The 14,987-nt window shown below is 35.8% G+C and overlaps 2 protein-coding genes across 2 annotated transcripts; both read left to right on the top strand.

Annotated features, from left to right (window-relative positions):
* The first annotated feature begins 2,300 nt into the window (after positions 1–2,300).
* LOC128221415 (uncharacterized) lies at positions 2,301–3,473 on the top strand. Its single transcript, XM_052930027.1, has one exon. The coding sequence runs from the start codon at positions 2,301–2,303 to the stop codon at positions 3,471–3,473; it is 1,173 nt and encodes a 390-aa protein (XP_052785987.1).
* Positions 3,474–8,411: 4,938 nt separating this feature from the next.
* Positions 8,412–9,731, top strand: LOC128221414 (uncharacterized). The gene is made up of 3 exons (XM_052930026.1): positions 8,412–8,436; positions 8,608–8,905; positions 8,949–9,731. The coding sequence occupies exons 2-3, from the start codon at positions 8,738–8,740 to the stop codon at positions 9,729–9,731; spliced, it is 951 nt and encodes a 316-aa protein (XP_052785986.1). The 5' UTR covers positions 8,412–8,436; positions 8,608–8,737.
* Positions 9,732–14,987: the final 5,256 nt, after the last annotated feature.

Below are 14,987 nucleotides of genomic sequence, written 5' to 3'. Positions count from 1 at the left end.
TTTCCTTCTACATGTATATTAGAGTATTAATGATGGCATTTTGTGAAATTTATCACTTTTTAAATTTACCACTATTTTTGTTAAAATATGATTTTAAACACATTAAAATACTTTTTTGGGTGTGAGTCAGGACTCGGACTTGAGACTGTTTTAATCAAGACCAAAGATGCATACCTGCTGCATTTGGAATTGTATACGCAAGTACACATACGATATGAAAAGGTACTTTCATTACCGATAGTTTAGTCTCAATATGTTATACGGGGTGGGAGCGGAGGATTTTATTAAGAATAGATAATAAACGCACATATATATATATATACACACACACACATATATAACGCCCGTGCGTACTGGAGTTAGACTGGTACCCTTGTTCTCATTTCTTCAAAAAGTAACGTAGGATACCAGTCTATACTGGAGTATGCCTAAGTGCATTGCCTTGTTTGTCTAAAATTTAATTATGTTTTCCTCAACCTTGGTCCGAAACATTTACATTCTAAATTCTTTTTAATACAACACCATGGTAAATGACAAACTTGAATGGAATCTTAGTGTTCGAAATTATTTTTGTCCAATGATATGGGTGTTGTTATGAATGAGTTTGAACGGTAAACCATTATATAAGGGACTTTGAAAAAAATATGTATAGTTTAGAATATACGAGGATCGACTCATATTTATAACATACCAGGTAAATGCAGCAGTTTAACGGGATATGATATGCATACATACTATGATTGTCTTACAATTTATTGCTTTTAAACAAATCATTTTGGTATGTTTACCATCAACCTGGTACATTTTTTTGTATTTATGATGCCTGTAAGCTTTCTGTATATTTTCAATTTATTCAGAAGAAGGGCAATATATTAATAAAAAGCAATGCTTCCGTATACGTTAAATTTATTAGATCACATTCCACTCAGTTGGGTATTAATCTAGGGGTGGAAACGAAATGAAACTAAGTGACATTAAACAACGATGCAGATAGAATCGTTTCGCATTCCCCACTCGAGATTTTCTGATTAAACAAACCGCTATCAATAAATTTCACTGACGATATGAAACTACCATGGAAATGCCATAAGTCAAGTGGAAAAATTAGTTTAACTGGTAAAAATTAATTTAACTTAAAGCTTGACGTTTATGATATGACAAATTGTCATGTTTGGAGATGAGCGGTAATGCCAATACAAGTGTTACGACTGATAATTTGTTTAAAGGGATGTTCTTGTCTTTATATTTTCTATTTTTTTATATTCAGACACTAAAGAATAAATATCTTAACTTAACTAATAATGAAAGGGTCGACAAAAACGATAGCTAAAAAAAATCTCAAGAACGATAAATTGTCCTTAAAAAAAACATTCAAATGTTTGACAAATTTCACTGCAATTAATAAGCTCATGTTCCCACGCGATGCTCAAACTGACTTGCCAAATATTACCGACTTTTTTTTCGCTCTTCTTTTTTCATTATAAGGTTAACATTTATTGAACTTCTTTCATTTTTTGACCGTCTTACCTTTGAAAATTTAAAAACAACAACAAAAAAACCCATAAATATGTAACATTTCATTACAAACAAAATTGAAGCGTATGGGGCTTTAAGAAAATGAAAGGATGGGCAGAAACTCCGTGCCAATATATAACAATCAGCGACTCATAAAGCCGATCACCCACTTAGATCTCCTTGGATTTTGTCGGGTTCTTCCACATAAGTGAACGCCAAATTTGATAAATATTGAAAGTAATCTATTTCAACGTTCATTTAATGGCTTTCAATTAAAAGCGGTTTCCTTTGATATCTTATATTTTAATATATAAAAAAACGAAAAAATATGCATGCGCATAACTATCAAGTTTTTTTGTTTGAAGATTAATAAGGATTATTTTCAAGGATAAAGGAACTCTAACTATAAAAGAAGATTTAAAAACATAACTGATAAGAAGACACTTGAAAAAATAAGAATTAAGAAGAAAGTGTCCGAAACCTCCATCTTGAATTATCGAGCCTGGATTAAAATTACAAGGGGACAATTAATAAAAGCAATATTGCGTTTAGGTGTTGGAAAGTGATTTATTGTAGATTACAGTGGCATTAACTGGTGTTAGATTATAACGTTATCTGTAATAGTAAATGCATAATCTCATATATTATATAAACAACTACAGATGTTATGAACAAAAAATAAAGTACAAAATAAATATACACCAAAACAGAAAAGCTAAATTGTTTGGAAAACTAGCAAGAGAGTGTACATTAAACTGAATAACTCTGGATTTTACAAGCACATAATGAGTTTAAACCCTGACCTGGGGCACTTGTATCATGACAATAATATAAGCAGCGTTTTTACCAAACTTGATGTTCAGGAAAAACTTCGAACGCGTGAAATAAACGCCCGGGAGTCAAAATATCTGGAAAAGTATTCGAAGGTGATCGATCGCGCAAGTAAAGTGTGTCAACGCCGAACTGAGAAAGAGAAACGGGAAATAGAGACCCAACTGCGTGACATACGATGGAGAACGCCAAGACTCACAACAGCGTTACGCCAAGAGAGCGAACGTGAACGAGTAAAGAAACATGCTCATAGTTCGATACCAGAGGTAAATGCATCTCATGAAAAAAGACTTGTTCTTGTAAGTTCATGGTCTGTTTATTCCAGTTCAAGAGTAAAAAAATTCTCTGCTTTGGAATCGAATCGCTCGTCAGAAGTCAGACAAAGTTCCCGTCTTGGGAGTAGCGTGTCGGGACGTACAGCCAACTTTACGAAACAGACAAAAAACGTGACCCGTGCTCTCCATCGGCTGTACAACCGAAGCTTTGAGAGGAGGTCTCAGCAACAGAATATGACCGTTCTAGACATCCTCGGCCGCGAATCGCGAGAGGAACTTGAGAAGGCGTTGTTTGCGTTACGGGGAACTCCAGCTGGCGATCTCATCGAGGATATATTGTGCAATAAAGAACTCGTGTCCAAGCAGGAATTTAAAACACAACCGTCTGAATCTGTGAAACAAGAAACGAATGGCACCATGTACGTTGCAGGAATCAGTGACGGCTCGAATTCGGACAGCGCTTATGGCAGTGGACATTTGCCAAAGATCCATAGTGCTAGTGAACCGGATATTACACTGGATTTTTTGAAAACCATGCCAGTGAAAGGTGTCGGAACATTACGCCCGAATTTGGGTTCCAGTGACATTCGCAATTGGTTGGATAAAAGTGGTAACCTTGTAACTAGCGTGTTCGAGCAAGAAGATGCGCATCAATTGTCCTCCGTGCTCGGTAATGCCGCAGACACACAGCCTGTCGCTGCGAACACTAAGTGGACGGAGATATTTAAGACACCAGAGCTATGGCGACAACGAGGCGGCAAAGTGACTCCAGCATCGGCCACCCGCCAGCCGAGAACAGTCAATCTCGTGACACTGACTGGCAAACGCCGACAAACAATGCTTAGACGTTAACAATGCTTATCATTTTATGTATGTAATATTTGATTTTTTTTGTAGAAACAAAGTCTATTATTTTCGTATCAAAAAGTAAAAAATTAGAATGCTTTGTGTTTTCAATAATTCCACCGTATTAGGTTGATTTTCATTTTTAGTTTCATACATTCGGCACGATACATATAAGCAATTTATGTCTATCTCAATTCGATCACATCAAAAGAAATACTGAAAAGTCGCGTGTGTATTGTAACAACCCCAATATGTTCATTGAGTTGATAAATCATCGAAGCACCCGCGGATTTTATTACAAGAGATATCATTAATTATAATTTCGCTGAATATAAATATGAAATATTGAACACTTTCGTATTACAAAGGGGCATGTGTCAAGTGGACCCTATTGATAATGTGAACCACATAACCAGCCCATTGTTCAACTGTCTGTTCAATTTTAACTTATGAAAATATTTCTTCCATTTGTTTGCTTTCAACGCTCAATGGGAATCGGTCCGAAGTTTGCGAGATTAAACCATACAGGGTTCAATCAGAACAGCAAGAAAATCTCAGATTTCAGAAATCAGAAACGAAAACGTTAATATATTCAGAAAGAAAAGCGCATGCTAATCCATTAACAGTGCAACTTTTTATCAAATACTTAATCGCTAGGTTCAGCTTTGGGAAAACCGGCGAGTATTAACTTTGTGATTGTTATCAACGTTGTTAACTTCATCGTTGTTAACTTTTAAATCTGTATTGCTCTGGAAGTTTCACGGATACATTTAAGATCTCCAGTGCCACTATCAATATTTGGGACAATGCTTTAGATTTACTTGTTTTATTGAATTATCTTAAGGGATGCTTAATGATCTTTTTGACGTTGTTCCCGTTCAAGTTCAATGTTGATTATAAATATCCCCTTTCAGATTTTTAATTTCCTTTTTAAACTGGACGAGGGTGCGGTGGAGTTGGGCTATAATTATAGTTATACGCGCGGGCAGACCATACGGTGTGTTCCCACTTTTCCAACCGATAATTTTTCCTAAAGAAATTGTAGGTGGGGTTGGGGGATGTATTGTTTGTGGTAACAATAGAGTTGATAAGTGCTGATTGGTGAAAATAGTAGACTGGCCCCATTTTTTATTTAAAAAGTTTTAAAACAGTTTAGCATGTAAACAGCATTTTTGCTACCATATACAGTATCAGAATGCATAATAAATGAGTTTAAATCACAATGTCACAACGAGTGTTCATTCTTTATTTTTAAATAAACAATACTCAATACAATCAATAGTGGTATCAATATATAAGCACATAGCACATATTGTATATTTCATTCATTAAACATTTTATTTTTTATTCTTTTATAAACATTCTGAAAAACATCACAACATAATAAAACAACAGTATATACCTATGTACATGTCAGTAAGGAACATATTGTCCAAGTTATTATTACTAATATTTATACAGTTTTATACATAAAGCACATTCAATGTAATTTAACTAAGTGTGAGACAGCATCAACATAGGACATAGTGTCCATCTCACCCATACTAAGTTGATTTGTTTCCAGATAAGAAAATATTTTGGAGCTTCTTTAACTTGGGAATTTGCTGCGGAAAAAACAACATTAATAAAGGTTAATACTTGTTTTTATCTGTATAAATATCATGGTCTGATCATTAAAGTCAAGTGAGTTAAACATGAGAATGCGTTAAAATAAGAATAAATATAAAAAAATGCATCAACCGATTGCCCTTTAATGCTGCACTCTCACAGATTTACCGTTTTTATAACTTTTTATTTTTTTGTCTTGGAAAGAGCAAAATTTTGCGTAAATATCTGCAAACTTCTAACGGAAATATAAATATCTGCGATCTGATTTTTTGTCAGCAGTCTAATATCACTGGTTGTCATGGATTTCGCAAAAGTTGGCCCGTTCCAAGACAAAAAATAAAAAAGTTGTCAAAACGTTCAATCTGTGTGAGTGCAGCTTTGACATTTATCATGGCTTTTTGTTCAGTTATCTTTAAAAAAAACACTTTCTTTCGGAGAAAGTTAATACTTATATACGATGTGTGCACCTTCTTGTGGACAAATCACAACTGAGTATTGCTGTTGCATTTTGTATCAAAAAATCATGTACGCATACATTGAGCTGAGAGCGTTTTGTTCAAAAAAGCGATGGCAGATATTCAGAATAATATGTCACATAAAGGAGCAACAATTAGAGGAAAGTGGCATCGAACATTGTCATGGTTGAATTTCAGATCGCTATAATTTTCCTTGCAGTTTCCATTCTCTAGAACTGTTCAGAAGTAAAAGAACACGGGAAAATAACAATAAAGGACATATTGCTGCTACGTATAAAGTTAGAAATAATTAATCTGATGTTTTGTAAAAGATTATTAAGAGTCAAAACCAATACTTGCAAGGCCAGTTTTATGGCGAATTAGCTAGATACCGGTTATATATACAACGATATGTGCGTATATTGTCATATTGGTTGAATGTTGCTACCACTGATAATATTATTATTAGATCTGAATATACTCAAGCTAAAGACTTGCATGATTGTGATAAAGGTTGTCGTAATTGGGTGTATAACATAAGAAAGATATTAAATGATTTTGGTTTTAGTTATTTTTATGATGATATTCACACTATTAATGTTAATACATAAATGCCAGTCTTCAGATGTAGAATAGACGATGTGTTTAAACAAGATATGAAAATAAAATCGAGCGTGGCGCCCTTCGACAAATTAAGCCATCCGATCGAATTGTATATGTACATTCATGTATAGTAAAAAAATCGGTCCATTTAATCCAGTTCGAGCCAACGAGGAATTCGTGCCAAGCAATATCGAGCCCTGTATAAAAGACACTTACTGATATTGAAAATGCAATAATTGTTGATCAGTAATCCTATAAAATAACAAGAAAACAACATTTGATGATAAATTAATTTAAGGAAAATAATATTCCTATTGAAAGAACAGGAACGCTATGATAATATAAGTTTAATATATTTTAAGGATTAGTAGCAAGACATTGTAAGTTCAACCAAACAAATCAGAAATTATAAAAGATACACGATGAGTTTTAGGCCTAACCAGGGACACCTGTATCATGACAAACATTTAAGCAGTCTTTCTATTACGCTTGATGCTCAGGAAAAACTACGAACGCGTGAAATCAACTCACGGGAGTCAAAACATCTGGAAAAGTTCTCAAAGGCTCTCGCTCGTGAAATAAATGTGTGTGAACGGAGGCACGAGAAAGAACAACGAAAATTAGAGACCCAATTGCGAGAGACTCGATGGAAAACGCCGAGACTTACATCGGCGTTACGCCAGGAAAATGAACGAGAACGTTTCAAGATGCAACGTTTACAAAATTGCCGTGTAAGCAATTTTTACCCGGGATAAACCCACCTCGAAATGGCAGATTAGTCTTAGTTGGTTCGTCGTCTGTATGTTCGAATTCTATGGATATAAATCGGGAATTTAATCGTCCCTCGGATCCAAGAAAATGTGCGCTTAATAAGAGGAACGTTTATAATGCTGCGTCGACGCTCACATGCAACTGTTCCAAAAATACAATGAACGTGATCCGAGCTCTCCATCGATTGTACAACCGCCGCGTTGAGCGGAAGTGGGAGGAACAGAATACGACCGTCCTGGATATTCTGAGCCACAAGTCGACAGAAAAACTGGAAGAAGCCTTGTTTATGTTGCGAGGAACACCTACAGGCAACTTCATTGAGAACATCTTGTGCGACAAAGTACTCGTATCCAAACAAACTATTGAAACCCAACCGCCTATCACCAAGAACTTAAAGAAACAAAAAGCTCTTGGCGAACCACACGTCTCGAAAAAAGGTGACAGAAAAAAATCAGATTTTTTTAGTGGATTTTTGCCAAGGATCTCCAGTGCAATGCAACCGGACAGAAGCTCGCATGTGAACCGAGAATCCACGAGGACGAAACACCAAATTGACGGTAACATTGCAAGTAACGTACTTGAAACACAACAGTTATCCGTCCTCGAAAAGGCATCAGTCCCGCAACCTGTGGCAACGATAGCTAAATGGACGGAAATTTTTAAACCACCACAAATGTGGCGACAACAAAGCCGCAAAGCGGGGAAGGCCTTGGCCACCCATCAATCGAGTAGCGTCAGTCTCGTGACTTTGAGTGGCAAACGGCGGACATACATGCTAAAACGTTGATTATCTGTTCTATGTATTGCCATGTATATTGTGCGCGGAGTCAAATTAAAGCAGAACCGTTTCGCTACCTTTCAAACGTCTTTACTCATTCATATACATTAATGGTTAGTTAATGTATATGTACATGATTGTTTCAGATAATGAGCTCTATTTGTACGTGTTTACAGTTAAAACATATTAGCCTTAATAAATGGGTTTTCAATTTATGGCTACGTGGCCACAACATCCCCAGTTAAAAATGTGCCAAATGTCGCTAAAATTTCTATATCTGTACACAAATCATATGCTTTTTTCTTTGATCAATTAAGTCAAATGAGCTATTATTAATACGTAATAATGCATTTAAATAAAATACTGTTTATATCTATCAAGCGTAACGTATATTGTGTCCCTTCAAAGTATTCGTGTATTTTGCATTTCTTTTTTTCGCATAAAGTGAAGGCAGTTAAAATTTGATGTTTTGAAATGTGAAACGAAAATCACATTAAGTTACACCAAATAAAAATAAAGTGCTTTCTGAATTTTCCTTGGTTAAATTTTCGGTAATTTTTTATATTTTCCTTGTAGATTCCATTGTTTTATTAAGCTATTAAAAACAAACAAGGAAAACATGAAATGTTGTATGTTTATGATATTTACTGATTTTGAATACGGGGTAATTGTTATGCCACTATCTCATGAAATAATAAGAATTTAACCGACTGGAATATAAACTAATTTAAAAAAAATCTATTTTTATCTGATCGTAAGTACAGAAATGTCTAGATATTATGTGTTTAATGTACTGAAATGATAAGAAGCATAACATTGAAAGTTAATCTATACACAACAGAAATTAATTATATTTAAGATGAGTTTAAACCGGGGACAACTAGAACTGGAACGCTATGATGATATGAGTTTAATATATTTTAAGGATTAGTAGCAAGACATTGTAAGTTCAACCAAACAAATCAGAAATTATAAAAGATACACGATGAGTTTTAGGCCTAATCAGGGACACCTGTATCATGGCAAACATTTAAGCAGACTTTTTACTACGCTTGATGCTCAGGAAGGAAAGGAACATGTGTGAACGGAGGCACGAGAAAGAACACCGAAAGATAGAGACCCAATTGCGAGAGACTCGATGGAAAACGCCGAGACTTACATCGGTGTTACGCCAGGAAAATGAACGAGAACGTGTCAAGATAGAACGTTTACAAAATTGCCGTGTAAGCAATTTTTACCCGAGATAAACGCACCTCGAAATGGCAGGTTAGTTTTAGTGCGTTCGCCGTCTGTCTTTTCGAATACAATGGATATAATCTGGAATTTAATCATACCTTGGATCCAAGAAAATGTGCGCTTAATAAGAGGAACGTTTATAATGCTGCGTCGACGCTCACATGCAACTGTTCCAAAAATACAATGAACGTGATTCGAGCTCTCCATCGGTTGTACAACCGCCGCGTTGAGCGGAAGTGGGAGGAACAGAATACGACCGTCCTGGATATTCTGAGCCACGAGTCGACAGAAAAACTGGAAGAAGCCTTGTTTATGTTGCGAGGAACACCTACAGGCAACTTCATTGAGAACATCTTGTGCGACAAAGTACTCGTATCCAAACAAACGATTGAAACCCAGCCGCCTATCACCAAGAACTTAAAGAAACAAAAAGCTCTTGGCGAACCACAAGTCTCGAAAAAAGGTGACAGAAAAAAATCAGATTTTTTTAGTGGATTTTTGCCAAGGATCTCCTGTGCTATGCAACCGGACAGAAGCTCGCATGTGAACCGGGACTCCACGGGGACGGAACACCGCATTGGCGGTAACATTGCAAGTAACGTACTTGAAACACAACAGTTATCCGTCCTCGAAAAGGCCTCAGTCACGCAACCTGTCGCAATGATAGCTAAATGGACGGAAATTTTTAAACCGCCACAAATGTGGCGACAACAAAGCCGCAAAGCGGGGAAGGCCTTGGCCACCCACCAATCGAGTAGCGTCAGTCACGTGACTTTGAGATGCAAACGGCGGACATCCATGCTTAAACGTTGATTATCTGTTCTATGTATTGCCATGTATTGTGCGTGGAATCAAATTAAAGCAGAAACGAAGCAGAAACGTTCTGATACCTTTCAAACGACTGTGCTGGTTAATTTCGATTTGCAGACTCCTCTAGCAGCTACAAGCTACCAACAGGCATAGACACATGTCATATCACTAATATATCTTTATATGTGCCCAAATCATATGTTTTTTCTTGATCATTTAAGTCAAATGAGCTAAACACAATAATGCATTAAAAATAAAACAAATGTTTGCATCTGTAACGTATTTTGTGCCCCTTTAAGTTATTCGTGCATTTTGCTTTTCTGACCACGTATATAGTGAAGGTAGTTTAAGTTTTATGTTTTGAAATGTGAAAAGAAAACCAAAATTAAGGTACACGAAATAAGAAGAAAGTGCCTTTGGATTTTCACTTGGTTAAATTTCCGTAATTGTAGATATTTTCCTTGTAGATTCCATTGTTTTATTAAGTTATTAAAGAAACAAGGAAAACATGAAATCTATGTAAATATTTTTTTTTCAACAGAATGGAAAATAAACTTTTTCTTTTTTTTAAATATAAATTTTATTCGCCCGTAAGCATAGAAATGTTTAATTTACTGAAATGATAGGTAGCAGAAAATAGTAGAAAGTTCTACTACATTTTTTGTACACAAATTAGAAAATAGTTATATTTAAGATTAGTTTAAAGTTTAAACAGGGGACACCTGTATCACGACGAACATATAAGAATGTGTGAAATTAACTCAGGGAGTCACAATGTCTGGAAAAGTACTCAAAAGCTCTCGATCGTACAAGAAACATGTATGGGCGGAGGCTAGAAAAAGAAGAAAAGAATGAGACTCATTTGCGAGAGACTTGATGGAAAACACCGAGACCAAAATCGACTGAACGTCAAGAGAGTAAACGTGTCCAGATAGTGTCCAGATAGTGTCCAGTGTCCAGATAGTGGTTTTGGGAGTGGATTTGTGCCAAAGATCTTTAGAGCTAGAGTGATTGTGATGCAGAACTGTTTGCAAGTAAATGTGCACATAAAGATGAAACCGGACAAAAGCTCCTGAGAGGAACTCAATTCCACTGACGTTCGCAGTTGGCTTCAAAATGGTAGTGACGGTAGCCAAGTCGCGTATTCACTGCTCAGCATGTGTCGTCCTGTCTAGAAAAGGCATCGAACATGCAATCAATTGCACAGAGAGTTGAATTGACGGATTCCTTTACGCAGCCTACGCTTTGACGATAACAAAGCATCAGTAAGGCTCAATGGAAAAGCAAAAACGTATGTTTTCTGCCCGTTACGGATATTTGTGCGTGCCAAAGTAGCCACAAAATAAAAAATAAAATGTATTGACGCCACATCTGTTTTATTTCGTCACATCTTATGCTATTATGCCCAACTGATATACTATGAAAAATATTGTCTGACATGCTACTTTGTCTAACATACATGTTATAATGTCTTACATATATGCTATTATGTCTAAAACGTCGTATTAATACTGTGCCAATTTGCCAATGAACCTAGACACCTTGCTATTCTAACGCTCGCATATAGACAGAAGGATGAAACTGGTTGAATTCTGCAGTCATACAGAGCAGGACAAACACACATGAACTAATTGCGTGTTGGTCGAATTGACATTTTATTCTTATCCAGTGAACCGATTTATGGAAAATAAAGTACACATTTTAGATTAACAATTTGACATTTACTTGCAAACAAACAACGCGTGTCAATATAGTCTTTAATCATTTAAAAACATACTGAATCATCACAAGTCAACGTAGCTAAACAGACAATTGATTTATATAATAACATCATCAATATATTGAGAACTTTGCAATATTCGTGTTTTTCTTTCGTCAGAAGCATGATACAAATAGGTTGCGAATTATTTGAGAGGTCTTTTATCATGGAAAGAAATATGTAAACTTTGTTTGACCAAATAAAATGCCACAATGATGGTCAATTTCACATTTAAATAAAACGTCAACATAGAACACAAGAGAGTAACATAAAATCCAAAATCTTGGGTGAGTTGCTTAATGTATCCGATGTACATTTATGTGAATTAAAGATGCCTGGTGACTTTAGTTTGGCACTATATTAAAATAGTTTTATAGGTAGAAAGGTGATATTTAAAAGGCATACCGAATGTAACATTGCAAACATATTTTTGGCTTTGAACGAGGGCAAAATACACCGCTACACGTCCGAATTTATTTAAATTACAGAACAAAATTACAAGCAATGCTGTTTGAAATAATACCACTATACCGGCTCACTGAAACAACATATCGACTCACCGAACCAACATATCGGCTCACTGAAACAACATATCGACTCACCGAACCAACATATAGGCTCACTGAAACAACATATCGACTCACCGAACCAACATATAGGCTCACCGAACCAACATATAGGCTCACTGAAACAACATATCGACTGACCGAACCAACATATCGGCTAACTGAAACAACATATCGACTGATCGAACCAACATATAGGCTCACTGAAACAACATATCGACTGACCGAACCAACATACAGGCTCACTGAAACAACATATCGACTCACCGAACCAACATATCGGCTCACTGAAACAACATATCGACTCACCGAACCAACATATCGGCTCACTGAAACAACATAACATATCGGCTAACTGAAACAACATATCGACTCACCGAACCAACATATAGGCTCACTGAAACAACATATCGACTCACCGAACCAACATATCGGCTCACTGAAACAACATATCGACTGACCGAACAAGCATATATGCTCACTGAAACAACATATCGACTCACTAAACCAGTGTTTTCAAAGACGATATTTGAGCAAATATCAACATTTGCTAATGGATTCACGCTTTTGGTATTTTTGTTTAATGATTTGCAACACTGATCAAGTGCATTTTACAAAACATGAGCGAGTCACTTTAATTAAGAGAACTCTTTAACATCATTATTCAGATAGATATGAAATTTTTGACACAATGAATTAAATACGATATAAATCCGAATATAAATGTAACTCATTGTAAGCAACGTAAAAACAAAAGTGGGCTGATAGGGCCCATGGCAAAAGGGGTACTGGGCCGAATCGATCCGACTTCCGGACACATTCCCTTGTAAACAATCTCAAAACATGCTTGGATTTGCAAAAATGTTCAAATAGAACAGTACATTAGACCATTGTGTGTCACCTTTAACAAAATTTGCTCCGGCTCCTAGCCTTAAAAGTGACACTTACTCTCAATCAATAAATACTAGGGATGGCAACGAGTAGTAAAGTTAATACTCGAGTACTCGGACGATCGTTCGATCGAGTACTCGGGTACTCGATTACTCGGAAAAATTGAATATGTGTTCGCAAAGACAAGATTGTGTATACATGTATCGTTAATGACGTATATTGTGCGTTGGTCGTATTATTGGTCATTTTCACCTTTAAAGTAAACTTTCATTACGTATTTTTACTATTTTAACAAAAAATGATATAAAAAGAAAACAAATGTTGTTTCAGGCATTTAATTTGTCTTATTCGTTTCATTTTATACAAGTATGCACTGCAGAAATAAACAACAATTAGAATTCCAATGAACGAAAATTAATAGCATACATAAAAATAGTGAACGAAATTCCATACGAAGTTCAGTTGTTGAGTTGTTTACTCTACAATTATTTTTTTTAAAATGATAGTTTTTCGTACTGTGTAATTGTTGTTTACCTCATTAATATTCATAATTCTTGATTTAAAATATCAACCAATCAATTGTGATAATCATTGCAAAAATAGTTAAAATACGCCCATTAAGAAATCAATTCTCGTAAACAGTCGATATTCTTTCGCTCGTTAGCGTCCATTTTTTGGTGGAAGAACTCTAATTGGTATACAATAGAATTGTGTAGGTGAAAGTACCGCTATCAAAACTTCGCTTTGTTGACAGTTTGCAACTATCACAACAACTGTCAACTAATTGATTGAGGTCAATTGTGTACACAGCGGGGATTAGAGGGACCGTAAATTGTCCTCTTGGCAACTAACCAGATCTGATATTTTGTCTGTTAATCGTGTATTTGGTGATTTTTATAGATTTTTTTTTGATTTTTTTCCCCGAGTACTCGAGTAGTGATTTGGTACTCGAGTACTCGGACGTTCGATCGAGTACTCGAGTACTCGGGTACTCGTTGCCATCCCTAATAAATACACATGTATAACAAACATGAGTTTTGACTGATAAACCTTTAACTAATCACTAAATAATGCATTCATGGAAAATATTAATTACTGATAACAAGATCGCAACCGTGCATTTAATAATTTAATAGTGGAAAGCGCAAAAATATTAAATGATTGGTGAATGCTTAGATTGACTGTGGTCTACTATAGTCCAATAAGGTAAAAATACCGTGCTTTGTGCTCATTTCTTTCATATTAAACTCGGATTTCCTTCATAAGAACTATTGTTTTCGACATTTATTTATCTTTTTGGAATATTGAAACAATATTATTAATTGCGGTAAATCTTATTTGGGAGAAAGAGTGCGTCTTTAACATTTGAACACGTGGGTGTTAAGGCTTGAACACTTGTACGTTTAAATGTTTAAAACTGAAAGCGTCCGTACGCTTAAACCGCCCGGTACATTTGCAGTGTAGTCTTGAAACTGTATACATGTTCGTATAATCGGGCCTTTCACTCTGGTTAAAATCGTTACGGAGTTACGTTTCTTTATCAACTTGGGAAACAAGCTTCAATTCGATCTCTGTAATATACATAAGACTGTATATGCCATTCCGTATATGAATTTTAATACCATATATGCAAAAATTTCACGAAAATACATAAAGTTTTATTACATAGTGCATGTATAATTATGGAGTATAATTCAAATATCTGCTTCCATGCATTGTATTTGATTATATTGTGTGTAGTGTACATGGATCTTCGCCAGGGGGACGTTCTCATGGCCTCCAAAAATGGACATCATTACTGATTTCTTCCCTAAGTCACGTACTCGACTAAAACGTAACTAAAGAATGCTTTTTGTAGCTGGTCATAAGCGACTTCAATGCGAAAATCGTTCGACACTCACGTCCGCTCTAGATACCCGGCTGGCTTTGGCACAATGGAATATAAGTATCTTCCATGGCCAAGAGTGTAAGATAGGTTCATTCCGACCCGAGCGTAGGGTGTTTTGCGGAAACGAGGTTAACCGAGTTTCCGCAAAACACCCT

Source organism: Mya arenaria, chromosome 16 (genome assembly GCF_026914265.1).
Source record: "Mya arenaria isolate MELC-2E11 chromosome 16, ASM2691426v1".
Taxonomy (NCBI): Eukaryota; Metazoa; Mollusca; class Bivalvia; order Myida; family Myidae; genus Mya; species Mya arenaria.
This window is presented reverse-complemented; position numbering and strand designations above follow the sequence as displayed.